At 38.7% G+C, this 12,874-nt stretch overlaps 1 protein-coding gene and 1 long non-coding RNA gene across 8 annotated transcripts in view; one reads left to right on the top strand and one right to left on the bottom strand.

Moving 5' to 3' along the window:
* The window catches only part of LOC109033933 (facilitated trehalose transporter Tret1-2 homolog), a 95,269-nt gene that overhangs the window by 4,253 nt on the left and 78,142 nt on the right, over nt 1-12,874 (bottom strand). For all 5 annotated transcript variants that reach the window (XM_019046791.2, XM_019046794.2, XM_019046795.2 and 2 more), the window contains exons 3-6: nt 11,605-11,861; nt 10,027-10,203; nt 5,190-5,390; nt 3,526-3,669 (exon numbers count right to left, since the gene is read on the bottom strand). In XM_019046791.2, coding sequence (XP_018902336.2) covers nt 3,526-3,669; nt 5,190-5,390; nt 10,027-10,203; nt 11,605-11,861 — 779 coding nt within the window. The remainder of the gene's footprint in view (nt 1-3,525; nt 3,670-5,189; nt 5,391-10,026; nt 10,204-11,604; nt 11,862-12,874) is intronic.
* On the top strand, nt 100-11,608 carry LOC109033934 (uncharacterized). 3 transcript variants are annotated; one of them, XR_011900426.1, is made up of 3 exons: nt 100-2,343; nt 3,455-3,870; nt 5,913-6,404. It is a non-coding gene; the product is annotated as an uncharacterized lncRNA (long non-coding RNA). The 3 variants fall into 3 exon arrangements; XR_011900427.1 differs by lacking the exon at nt 5,913-6,404 and adding an exon at nt 10,800-11,608 and having other exon boundaries at nt 101-2,343; XR_011900425.1 differs by having other exon boundaries at nt 103-2,343; nt 6,055-6,404.

Here is a 12,874-nt window from a genome sequence, read left to right as displayed (position 1 = left end):
CTCCCTAATGGATTGTGGGAGGACCGAGTTTTGTGGCGATTAGACATCGCAGAGCGCCAGAGAGCGCTATAAAAGCGACTCATATGTGTGTATGTATGAAACGAGTTTAGATTTATGGACAGCGTTTAGCAAAAATAGATGGACCTCTTCGGGCTGATCATTGAAATTGATAGACAAAGCTATAGACAAAGAAGACATAAGAAGTATGGAACGATCCTATCGGTGGAAGCGGGTGGATCCAATGGACAAAGGAGGCAGCGAATAGAATAACTAACGGCAACCCACAAGAGACCTTATAATTAGTCCATCAGTTTCCCCCTTGGTCTATAACAACCACCCATATCAGCCAAAAGGATCGCTCTATACCCTCTGTATCTTCTTTGTCTATAGTTTTGTCTATCAATTTCAATAATCAGCCCGCAGTTGATTAAATTATAAAGCATAATTTGCAAATACCCAAGTTACAAGAACTCTTACAGATACCACTATTTTGACTCCTGGGTAATCATTTTGCCTATACTGTCAAATGCAGGCGAATCAACTGCCGAGTTCCTTACACGAGACAAAGAAGGACTCATTGAACACACGTGATGATCAGAGCGGCAGATCAGGGGCTGAGAAAAAAAGTGAGGGTGTTCGACATCCACATGAGGTCTCATAAATTACCATTTAGGGCCGAAAGTATTAAAAAGTTTTTCCCTGATTAGTGTTGTCGGAAAATTACAAAACAGAGAGGAGGAGAACCAAACGTTTAGAGTCATAGTCTTATTTCTGAATGTGTCAATAAATCTGACTAAAAATGGGCTGAGCCGCAAGCATAGCTCGGCTTGGAAGATTGAACAGCCAAAATTTTTCGTCACTCAATGTTGAAAATAGACGTCAAAAATTTTAAATAGAGCCGCATCGGTAATCTTTGGAATCTGAATCGGTTTTCGCGCAATGAGAGGTTGTCGATGAATTAATATATACGTTTCACACGCCCCGCCGGTAATTAGAGCAGAGGTCGGTGACTTCGTGAAGTTTCGAGGTTAGTGTAAGTTTACAGGAAAAGGAGACAAAATCGAGGGCGTGCTCGAGATGAATTTAAAGCCGGGGGGCGTGAATACTAATTTTGTCACCGACCCTCGTTGAAAAAGAGGGACTCCATTCCCCCTCGCTCCTGTTTTTCACCCTCAGCCCCTGTTTACCTCTTTTATCTCGTCTCCTCCAGTGTTTAAAATCATTGTGAGGTAATTAAAACGCCGTGCGATTAACTTCAAGAATCAAGAATCATCTCCAGCTCCTTCGCCTTTAATTGGACCTATTTAAAATAAGAAGGAACTGTCTTCATCGCAAATTAGGCCCTAAGGTCCATGAGAATGTATGCAAGACAGGGCCCTTATTACGACGGAGTTAGGTTCTTTTGATTTAAATAAGTTCAACTGAGCCCAGTTTTTCCTCTTTCCGATGGATATTAGTACCTTATTACCTTCTCCATTTTATTTTTTGTCCCTATTGCTACGCAAAGGTATGCTTTCGCCAGATGCTCAGTTGCCATGGCTCTTTTATTGTTTTATGTGTTGAGGCGTTCTTAGCGAATTAATGGGCGGGATGTACAAATATGGGGGGAAAGTAAACAAGAGGTCAACAATATTTGAGCCTGTTAGTCCGGTAAAGAAACTGATGGACCCGGAACAGAACTATAATTAAAATATTGTCGACAACGTTTAAATGAATTTTTGAGGGATCTTAAAAATTGTTGTTAATAATCTGGAATTTAGCATCAGATCAACCTCAAAATATTGTCGTCGAATTGTAGACGCTATTTTGATATTATCTTATTAATATTTTTAGTTTTACTGTGTATTGTAGTTGGCGGTGCGCCAAAAATCATTGGCAAAGTTAATTGCTCCAAATCTCAGTCTTGGTTACCAGAAAATCTTTGATTAAATACAAAATGCATTCATTCACTGATTCACATCCTATTTACATCTCTCGTTTCATTCAAAACCTAGACAAAATTCAGTTTCTTGTTCATTTTCGGAAGTTATCTCGCTTCTTCATCACATATCAGTAAAGATAAATCATTACCGCCTGATATTTCCTTTCATGCGTGTTCACCCACCACACTCCTTAGTGACGTCATATTTTGGATAAAAGGTTGGATCTTATCCGTCTCTTGGTCATCTCCCATCTGCAACCCCCAGTTTCCGAGTCAAGTGTCTCACCCTTGAGAGATCTCTATCCATATTTTATATCATATGTATACGAGTGGTGCGGTATTATTTTATTGTGGTGTGGTATAATTTACTTAATTGAGAAAGGAAATAAAGAGTAAATCATGAGCGTCTACAGGAGAAAAGGGTGAGTCAAGTTTGTAGTTTAAAGAATTGAGTACAATGATAATTGAATCTTATTGGAATGGAAAAGGATGTGTTTGCAGCAGAGTGATCCAGAGACAGAAAATGAAAATAGTTCAAAACTCTCATTTTCATCCCCTTTTCATGGCCCAGATTCCAAGTCTTGGCAAAAAATCTACAATTTTAAATGTGAATATCGAGTGTTAACTGCATAATGCGCCAAAAAGAAGTGTGAAATTCTAATTTTTAAGCATCAGACGGCAGTTTGAACTTTCGTTCTGCCGTTGGGATCCATCTAATTTCGAAATTTCAAACATGGTTTTCTCGGAATAGCAAAAACTGCACTTACGCGCCTTCTGCCGTGCTAAGGAAAAACGCCGTACGAACACTCGAGAGTTGCCAAATTTCTCTTGATTGAACCAATATTTTTCAGAAAATGTATGCATATTTTTCCTCGAAATTTTTAGATATTTTAGATTAAATTGTTTATAAAAATCTCTGAAAATTTGAGAAAATAATATTCACTATTTCCCCAGTAATTTTGATTTTTATTGGAGGAAACTTGACACCGTCTGAAGGCTCCTACGGCGTTCTTCTGTAGCACGGCAGCCTTGTCCTCCCAGCCCCTCAAATGTAATTTATATGGACTGCATTTTGCAATTTGGAGCTATAAATTCTAACTCATCTGAAAAAACACTTATGTGCATAGGGAAACTAATGGCACATACGTCGTTTTTAAACCGGGCTAGAATGTATAGTTCCAAATTGCAAAATGTAGTCCATATATCTCTGAGCTCATCAGACGATAGATATACTCCTCTTATGAATACATTGGTTCATCTCGGCCCGGGGTAAATCTTGACTGACTTTAAAAGTTCCGAATAGATGAATCAAAGGGACATAAAAAGCACTGGCAACATGAGGGACAATCATCAAACCAAGACGTCATCATTGGCACGAGAGGGAAGTGGAATTTATGACGGGGTTGACACGAAACGGTAGCGATTTCCATTGTTTCCGGCTCAGAATCGTGACGGATACGTAGCCTTCAACCTCAGTTGCCAACCTCTGCGACTAAAATGTTACTAAGGACGACCACGTCTATGTCTTTTCAGGAATTTCCGCTCGAGTTGACAATCCGAATCCTTGCACTTCCTGCGTCCCGTTTGATCAAAAAAGGACTTACTTGGAATATTTGTGTCGTGTAGAAGATGACAGCGTTGATTCCGGAGAACTGTTGGAAGAACATGATACCCAGTCCAATCACGAACCCTTTCTTGGCAGCTTTTGATCTGATGGCGATTGCGAGTGGGACCTTTTCTCTTTCATCCTGCGCAGAAAAGTCAAAAGCGATGAATTGCTGATGTCTAGCCGCGAAAAAATGAGTGGTTTTCGGATTGGATCTCCTTGATATTAGAGCGTTTTTCAAGGGTTACAAGGAGGAGAGGTCCTCAGTCAATGTATACGACGTGAGAAAGATCGCATACACTCTGAGATTCAGCGCACATTGCGCGATGGAGAAAGGATGATGGTTAGTCTTCTCTGTCTATTTTTTTCTCACAACATTGCGTCTAATTGGATTGCATTTTGCAAAAAGGAACCACTAGCATTGCAATGATGCTAAGATTGTGCAACTTCATCTTTTGCAATAAAATTGCGGAAATCGTGAAAAACTATGAAATTTGGATGGTAATTTTTGTCTTAAATTTACAGTTTTTAGCGAGTAAAATAGAAACTATTAATGGATAATCGGGTTTTTCCTCCAAGACAAAAGAAGTTGCACAATCTTAGCAACATTGCAATGCTAGTGGTTCCTTTTTGCAAAATGCAATCCAATTAAATGTAACGTAATATCGTCAACTTCCGGCCAAAGTATCACAAGCGCCATGCGACGTTTCAAAATTTCCACCGGCATTTTATTTTTTTACAGAAAATTTTTTCAACGAATCTGACCGAAAATTTCACTGAATTGTCACTGCTCTGCCGATAAAATTCAGTGAAATTTTCACAACGATGCAACCAAAAATTTCTCGGTAGAAAATAGAATGGCGGCCGAAATTTTGAAACGTCGCATGGCACTTGTGATACTTTGGCCAAAGGTCATATTTCTTATATACAGATGAGGGAACTTATGTGTCCACGGATGTAAAAACGATCAGAATTCAAGGCTTTGAACAGCTTGCAGTTGTCCCTATGTTGTAAGATTTCATTCAAAACTGAAATTTTGGCGCGAGCTAAGCAAAAAGATATCCTTGACGTTTAATTGTGTCCACTTCGTGACCGCTCACGAGATAAAGCCTTAGCGCCAACCACTTGTGACCATTTTTCTTTTTTTATTAGACTCTTTTATTAAGCTGTGCCAGTGTAACATGGTGTTTCCCACCTTAATATATCGACGATGTAAGTCGGCAATCACATAACTCGTTTGTGGTGTCTGAAAATCTCCGCCTCTATGATTTTTTTAAAGGAGAACAAACTGATATCATTCCTTGAAGTTTTGCAGAATTTTTCTCGGTTACACAAGAAAAATCACGGTAGTTTTAAAGAATTGCCGTTGAGTGGTTTTCTGTTAAAAAAATGAAGTATGACAGGAGGTCTGCGACGTCGCAAACCGAGTTATGTGATTGCCGACTTACACCGTCGCTATGTATTTAACGCACAAACTGTGACAGCATGTTAATAAGTTCTGTCGTAATTCCTTAATGATTGTTCAATTTAGGAACTCGCGATTTTATCGTGCGCAGTTAACTTAGCAGCTCCCATTTATGAAATAAATTAATCAAAGTTCATAAACCTGCAAAGTCTTAACTTGGTCAAAGTTACTACAACCGTTAAAAGAGTTTTTCTTACCCTGTCGATGATGTCCAACATCTCCTTGATTTCACCGTTAATATCGTACTCTGGACCACGGAACCACTGTAGGGACATTTTAGCGTTTTCCACCTCACCTTTTTTAAAGTGGAAAGTGGGAGATTCTGGCATGAGTCCCATGAGACCGGCGTACACTAGAGGAATAACGGCGCAGGTGATGGACATCCAGAAAGTATTCAGCTGAAATCACAATTGTTAATTGTATAGGTTTTTACTTCCATCGCCTAAAATATTAATTTAATTTCTGGACGAAGTCATTGTTCTGCCCTCTTCGGGCGCCATGCGCCAAATGCGCCTAAAAACCGGGCCTTGGCGCCTAAAAATTGGGGGAGGGGCCGGGCCATTGTGGCGCCTAAAAATTTTAAAAGATTGAACTCGCAATCGGGAAGCAGCGGTTGCGATGAAGCGCTCTCTATACGCACCGTTCGCGGCATCGCCATGGCCCGTATGCAAAAATTTAATTTGGCTCCTAAAAATTAGTATATGACTCCTAAAAATTGGGTTTTTCGGTCAAGTTGGCTCCCAAAATGTTATGGGAAAGGCAGAACACTGGATGGACTTTTTCTTGAGCACAGTCCTATCGACAGTCAGTACTTCCTTTATGTAGGAGTGACTAAGTTTTCAGTTTCCTTCACATTCTGGATAAAAGCTTAGTAAGAGTCAATGGGTGAATCTCACAATCAGCGTTCAATTTGTTGTTAGGGCATTGTCACTTTGCTCTAAAGTGTTCGCATTGGGGAAATGCTTCTTCAACTTGAAAGTGATTACGCACGAATGCAACACACTGTATTGCGTACAGTAAATTGCATCTTTAACAATTGAAGGCACTTTTATGTTGCTCCAGGATTGTTTGTAAGTACGTTGGCTCGGATACGGATACGGACGACAAAAAGAAGTCTCGTTTGGATGTGTGTAGCTAGGACTGAGTATAAAGATTGAATTGCCTAAAATATATTTTGTAAAACTACGAACTATGTTTTTATTATGCTGTGATGTCCAAAATGTTATATAGACAGATTTGAAACGGAAACGCAGTCGTAAGTTCGTAACTCTTGTAAAACGCGGCTGGATTTCAAAATCAGATATCGGAGTGGTTTGCTCCTAGAAGAAAAAATAACGAACTCGGTGAATTTTATGAGCATGTGAAACAAAAATACACGCGTAGAAAGATATAACACGAAGTTTGATATCCTATTTCATAACTTGGTTTTCCTTCCCTTATTATACCTTTTCCGCTCATATTAGTAGGCATATACTTTTGACTCCCTATAGGTGTATGATTTTGAGGCGCGCGAGTTTATTTCAGATGAGCTTGTTTAAAAAAATTAAGTAAATTAGCTAAAAAATACTATCCTATAATTATACTCTTCGGTGTTGAGTAAGGAGCGGCTCAGACGCCATAAGTTTGGAGTATTCATGTTATCTACGAGACGCATTGTTTTGTAACTTTTTAAAAGAGGCCAATCACTAAAATTAGAGCAAGTCGAACAGAGTGAATTAACCCGGAAAGTAAAACATGCTTCACTCATCGAGGAAATTCGCAAAATTTCAGCGATGATTTGGGTCAAGGAGAGCAGAGCTTTCAGGAAAATGTGCTCAATCGCACGAGATTAAAGTTCAAGGTGTCTCTGTGACTAAAATGCGAAAAGCACTTGTTGAAAGTAAGTGTTGAACCGCCGCGATCACTATAGTTAAAGTATATACGAATGACAAAAATAATGCCGCAAGGATCTCTCATTATCTGCATTGTGTTAATTTTATTTTATAGGTGTAAATTACTTGAGATAAAATCAGCACTCTAAGTTTAAAGTTCCAAGCTGATCATGTTGATTTCTGACACCAAAATATTTATAAACATGTTTTAACAATATATTGATTACGTTTCAAGGTAATTTTAGTATGTCAACAAAATGATCAGTCTACACAAGTTATAATAATGTCCTTGCGATGATGAGCTCTGAAACACGGTTAATATGTTGTAAAATGCTGGTGTCAACATGGGCTCTTTTCGATTTTTTCAGCAAAAGGAGTATCAAATTTTATTGAACATTTATCTTTAACCTTTGAACAAAAGTAGAAAATGAAAGGATGTTGCTGGTTAAGTTCGAAAACACACAATTGAGTTTCAGTCGCTTGAACATGATTCATAAAAATCATTATTTCACAAAATTGCTCATGCCTTAACTTTATCTTTAGAAACTCTCATAGTATTTATTACGCGAGAGGTATTGAACAGGTAATTATAATTTCGCAATGGCAGAAGTTACCTAGTTTTCCGGAGTCTCGCAAAATCCGCTTTATGTGATTTTCGTCCGAGTTACGGATTTAGGATCTAAAAGATCCACTCAATTCTGACATGTACGAATTCAAATATGACCCAATGTAACTCATGATAATTTATGAAATAAAAATTTTTGATTTCTCCTATCCGCTGGAATTCGGTCAAACATTTGGTAGTCATTATGAAATCATAAATAGTTTAATGTTCTAACTTGTTACTTGGTTCTCTTAAAAATGGACTATTGATATTGTTTTTTTCTCTCTCGAATACGAGCGGACCAGGAGCGGAAGCATAAACGAAAACATGTTGATTATCAAACAAGATTGACGCAGTTCAAAGAGCACCTCTTCATCGGAGGCGTACATCGTTCGAAGCACTCACTTTAGCATTTGATATTGAAACGTTCCAAAAAAACTCCTGGAGCAAATAGCTGCGTCACAGTATGAGCGCCACTTGAAGTGCGATTTTGTTTCGAAGATCACTAGGGCGTAAAGTCAGTGCACTGTTTTCTCTCTCAAACACCTTTTGACGTAGGTGCCTTTGTTGAGTGCACTTTTGTCCCAAGAGAGTGTTCGCTCCAGGCGTTTTCTTGGCTTCTTGCTTTTTGTACCAATGTAGTAAATATAATAACAGCAGAACTTATTTTAGTAGCGTATATTCCGAACAATTTCGGAATCAATCATTATTATTTGTTTTCCAAAAGAGCCGTATGCAAAAACGACATTTTTCGCCCCCCCACTAAAACTTATTCAAACTTCGTCTATCAGTTACTAATACTGGAGCGCTTCTTTCCCCAAATTTTCAGACCCCCAAAAAATTTTGGGGGGGCGCTAGGGGGGGTGGAAGTCAAAACCTGGGACCCTCGATATCTTTCGAACGAAACAAGATATTGAGGCCCGGTTTGGACGAAAAATCGTCTAAAATTGCATACTTTAAGATTCTAAAGGTCAAAATCCCAAAATTAAATTTTTAACTTAACTTATGTGCTTTTTTTCAGTTTTTGAGGAAAAACAATTTCTTTTAAACGGATTAAACTGAAATTTCACATTTTTTGATTTGAACCAAAACCAGTTTTTTAAATTGTTCGTCTTTTTCCGCATCCAACGAGTGGTCGTATAAGCTGGGGAACCGAACGGTTCCGGAGTTATGATCGATTGAAGTTTCCGCTCAACGCGCGCCGACCGATTTTTGCGCGCAAAAAAGTCGGATTTGACTGTTATTAAATCAGATTTAATGTTCAAACTGAGCAAAATGCATTATTAGGGACTCTTGAGGGTCGCTGAGTCCAGAAATTACAGATACTTCCAAAAAATTCACGTTTTTAAAATTACAGCTCCGTAGCGCTATTTTAGAGGCCCACTGAGCGCCGACCGGCCGCTCAGTGGTCCTGTACGGAGCTGTAATTTTAAAAACGTGAATTTTTTGGAAGTATCTGTAATTTCTGGACTCAGCGACCCTCAAGAGTCCCTAATAATGCATTTTGCTCAGTTTGAACATTAAATCTGATTTAATAACAGTCAAATCCGACTTTTTTGCGCGCAAAAATCGGTCGGCGCGCGTTGAGCGGAAACTTCAATCGATCGTAACTCCGGAACCGTTCGGTTCCCCAGCTTATACGACCACTCGTTGGATGCGGAAAAAGACGAACAATTTAAAAAACTGGTTTTGGTTCAAATCAAAAAATGTGAAATTTCAGTTTAATCCGTTTAAAAGAAATTGTTTTTCCTCAAAAACTGAAAAAAAGCACATAAGTTAAGTTAAAAATTTAATTTTGGGATTTTGACCTTTAGAATCTTAAAGTATGCAATTTTAGACGATTTTTCGTCCAAACCGGGCCTCAATATCTTGTTTCGTTCGAAAGATATCGAGGGTCCCAGGTTTTGACTTCCACCCCCCCTAGCGCCCCCCCAAAATTTTTTGGGGGTCTGAAAATTTGGGGAAAGAAGCGCTCCAGTATTAGTAACTGATAGACGAAGTTTGAATAAGTTTTAGTGGGGGGGCGAAAAATGTCGTTTTTGCATACGGCTCTTTGATTAACAGTCAGGTTCTTTTCTCATGCATAGTTTCCGCCCATTATAAGCAGCTTTCCTTTAAAATGGCTTGAAAATTAAGGTATAAAATGTTACTTCACTTTAGCTAAGAACGATAAAGGACAAAAACACAGCCCGAATATACGAGTAAAGAAGGAGGGAATTAAAACATGGGAGAACAAGGTTAAAACATTAAAAACACTAAAAGACACTGAACACTAACACTGAATGCTGGTGGTTACGTGATAACGGCTGGGGTCAGGTCGCCACTCCATTTTTGATTCGTTTTTTTTGGTGTGTGTGATTTTTTGCAGCTGAAAATGAGCTGGTAACAGCTCGAAACGTCCTGCCTTTTAGTGTTTTTAATGTTTTAGCCTTGTTTACCAATGATTTAATTCTCTCCTTCTTTATTTAGCTGGGAATTGCAGAGCATTCACCAGTAGAAAATGAGTCAGCTGTAATCAGAGTGGCACAATAAAAATGATAAATGATTATATCAACTTACAATACTTCCAATAAGGTAGACGAAGAGGATTCCGATGACAATTTGGAGTTGGAAGTAAGTACCTAATGTACCTCGAATCGAATTTTCTCCGATTTCACCAGTGTACATAGGACAGACAATCGAGAAACTTCCGCAGGCTGCTCCGAGCAAAAACCTACCGCAGCAGAGTATGAACACCTGAGAACAGATCAGAACCAAATCAGAATTTTTGACTGCGCAAACTTCAGGGAACGTTAAAAATTACTTGACTTTCTGAGAGATGAAGGGTTTCTCGGCATTATCCAAATCAGCAACAAGTGCAAAATTATTGTGTAGAACGATTCGTTATAATCAAACTTCTCAAGCTGAAAGCACCCGCTAGAAATCGTGGTATGTTAGGTAATTCTCCTTTAATTTAAATTAATGAATTACTCCTTTAATTAATACATCTCGAGTCTATGTCTTATAAAGCGATCGTATTCGAAGAAAGTATGTTGCGCATCATCTATGGTTTCTCTACTACAGAATATACAATTTGGACTTGGTGCGAGCTTGAACCTGTGGAGATAGAATTTAAAGTTTCCATGGCCGGTAAGTAGCTGAGTCATGAAGAAATCAGTCTCTAATTTCCGATTGCGAAAGAGCCATTCTTATATGTCTGAAATCAAGTGTTTGAACCCCTCATCTCTGGTAGGGGCTGCTACCCATGATTCACTCCATTGGTGAATAATGTCGGACCTATATGTAAAGTTTTCCAATCTTCCAAATCTCCTCATTCTTTCTTCGATTTGCAGGTGCACTGGCGAGAAGCCAGAGATTACATCAAGACAACTATTTGAAACAGTTCTGTAGGCTGAGCATAATCTTAGCTTGATTGGGCGGAGGGTACTTTCTATGAGTTTAGCCTTGCTCTTTTTCATAGCATCTTGATTTTTTTTTTTTTTTTTTAATCCTTAAAGAAAAAAGAGGGAAGTTTATTAGAAAAGGACAACTTGGAGAACCGGAGAAGACAGAGCCCCGGCCCGAAGGCCTATAATACATTCTAATAAAGAAGGTGGTCGTCTTGAGACATATACACCTTTTGTCTGTAAGAGACGTAATAAACGGGGGTAAAACTGGGCATACATTGAGAAAAGGGCAGAATTGAAATTTACATATTAAATTAAAGAAAGGGCTGATAGGTGAAAAAGGTCTGAATAGTATAAAAAGATAAAAGATGAGCTGACAGATAAAAAGAAAGGGCAGAGTTTAGGTAATTCATTTCATAGAATATTAAAGTAAAGGTCTGAAAGTTAGAAATGAAGGTCTGAATAGTATAAAACTGATAGATAAAAAGGGCAGATAAAGAAAATAGGGCAGAAATAAAAATAAAAGGTCTGAGAGTGAAAAAGAGAAAAGAGAAGTAAGACTAAAGAGCAACGCCTCCCCCAAAAGTAGAGAGGTCTGATATCTAGTTATATGGGGGAGGGGGGGAAAGGGCAGATAGATAAAGAGAGAAGGTCAGAGAAAGAAAAAGGTCAGAGAAGAAAAGGAATAGCATCTTGATGCCAAGCCGATTGTCGCAGAATATAGTAAAAGTGGTATGGAATTGATACTCACGGACTCAGCCCAGATTATGGCGCACCATCCAATAGTGGTAGGCGCGACCAAAAACAACATGAGATTCTTTCGGCCGAAGACGTCGACAGTGAGACCAGTGATGATGCACCCGATGATGGCACCGATGGCCATGATGCCGCCCACCCAAGACATGTCATCTTCCGTCACCGGGAATCCGTATTCACCGTCCATCAGCTTCGGCCCGGCCGGCGAGGACCATGCAAGGATGTTCCCGGCGATGAAACCACCGATTGTCGCTGAAAAATGAAAAATGAAAAAAAAAAAAAAAAAAAAAAAAAAAAAAAAAATAGAATTAATGTTAAAATCTTTAAAATGATTAACATATTTTTTTACTTATTTTTAATCGATTATTTGGACGTATTTCTATCAAACGGAACTGAGGGCCATCGGGAGAGGAAGGGAGAGGGGGGCTTGGATTGGCGGGTGTTGCGGAACGCGATGCTCGTTTCGTCCTATACTGCCGTGCTAAGGAAGAACGCCGTATGAACATTCGAGAGTTGCCGAATTTCCCTCAATAAAATGTTTATTTTAGAAGAAAGTTATGAATATTTACCCTCAAAAATTTCAGACTATTTGGATACAATTTAGAACTAAATTATCTGAAAAATTGGAGCGAAAATATTCATTCATTATACCAGAAAATTAAAGTTTTATCAAAGGAAATTTGGCAACTCCTGAAGGTCCATACGGCGTTTATCCTTAGCACGGCAGTATACCCGCAATGTTTTTCCATGGCGCTTATAGTTCCGTTCGACAGAACGCGCTATCCGAGATTCTAAAATTCTCAGAAGGAACTCAATTTGGCGCTTAGTTCCGTTTAAAAGAAATACGTCCATTTATGAGGGGATGAAGAGCCAAAGAGACCGGTGCACGGTGGATTGAGTCAATGGGGAAACTTGGACAAAATGAGGAAATTTTAAACACTTAAAACTCCATTAATACAAAAATTTGAGTTTCAAAAAGTGATTCCATTGATTTCCTCATGAAATTTTCTTCTGAAAGCACCTCTTAAAGTTTTAAATGTAACGAAATAAACATCAAAATTGCAATTTTAGTAAAAAATTCCATGTCCGACTTCCCTAATTGACTTGATCCACTGTGCGGTGGCGCGGCATGCTTTGTGATATATCGATTGATCTTTTACGTATGGAAAAATATCGATAGTTAGGGTGTTTGCAACAAACTCCTTAATAATCGATTCTTTATCATAGCTTCAAATGGGGAAATATCGATAATCGATCATTTACGC

The sequence above is a fragment of the Bemisia tabaci genome, chromosome 8 (genome assembly GCF_918797505.1).
Source record: "Bemisia tabaci chromosome 8, PGI_BMITA_v3".
Classification (NCBI taxonomy): Eukaryota; Metazoa; Arthropoda; class Insecta; order Hemiptera; family Aleyrodidae; genus Bemisia; species Bemisia tabaci.
Note: the sequence above shows the minus strand (reverse complement) of the source record. Positions and strands in the feature narration are given on the sequence as shown.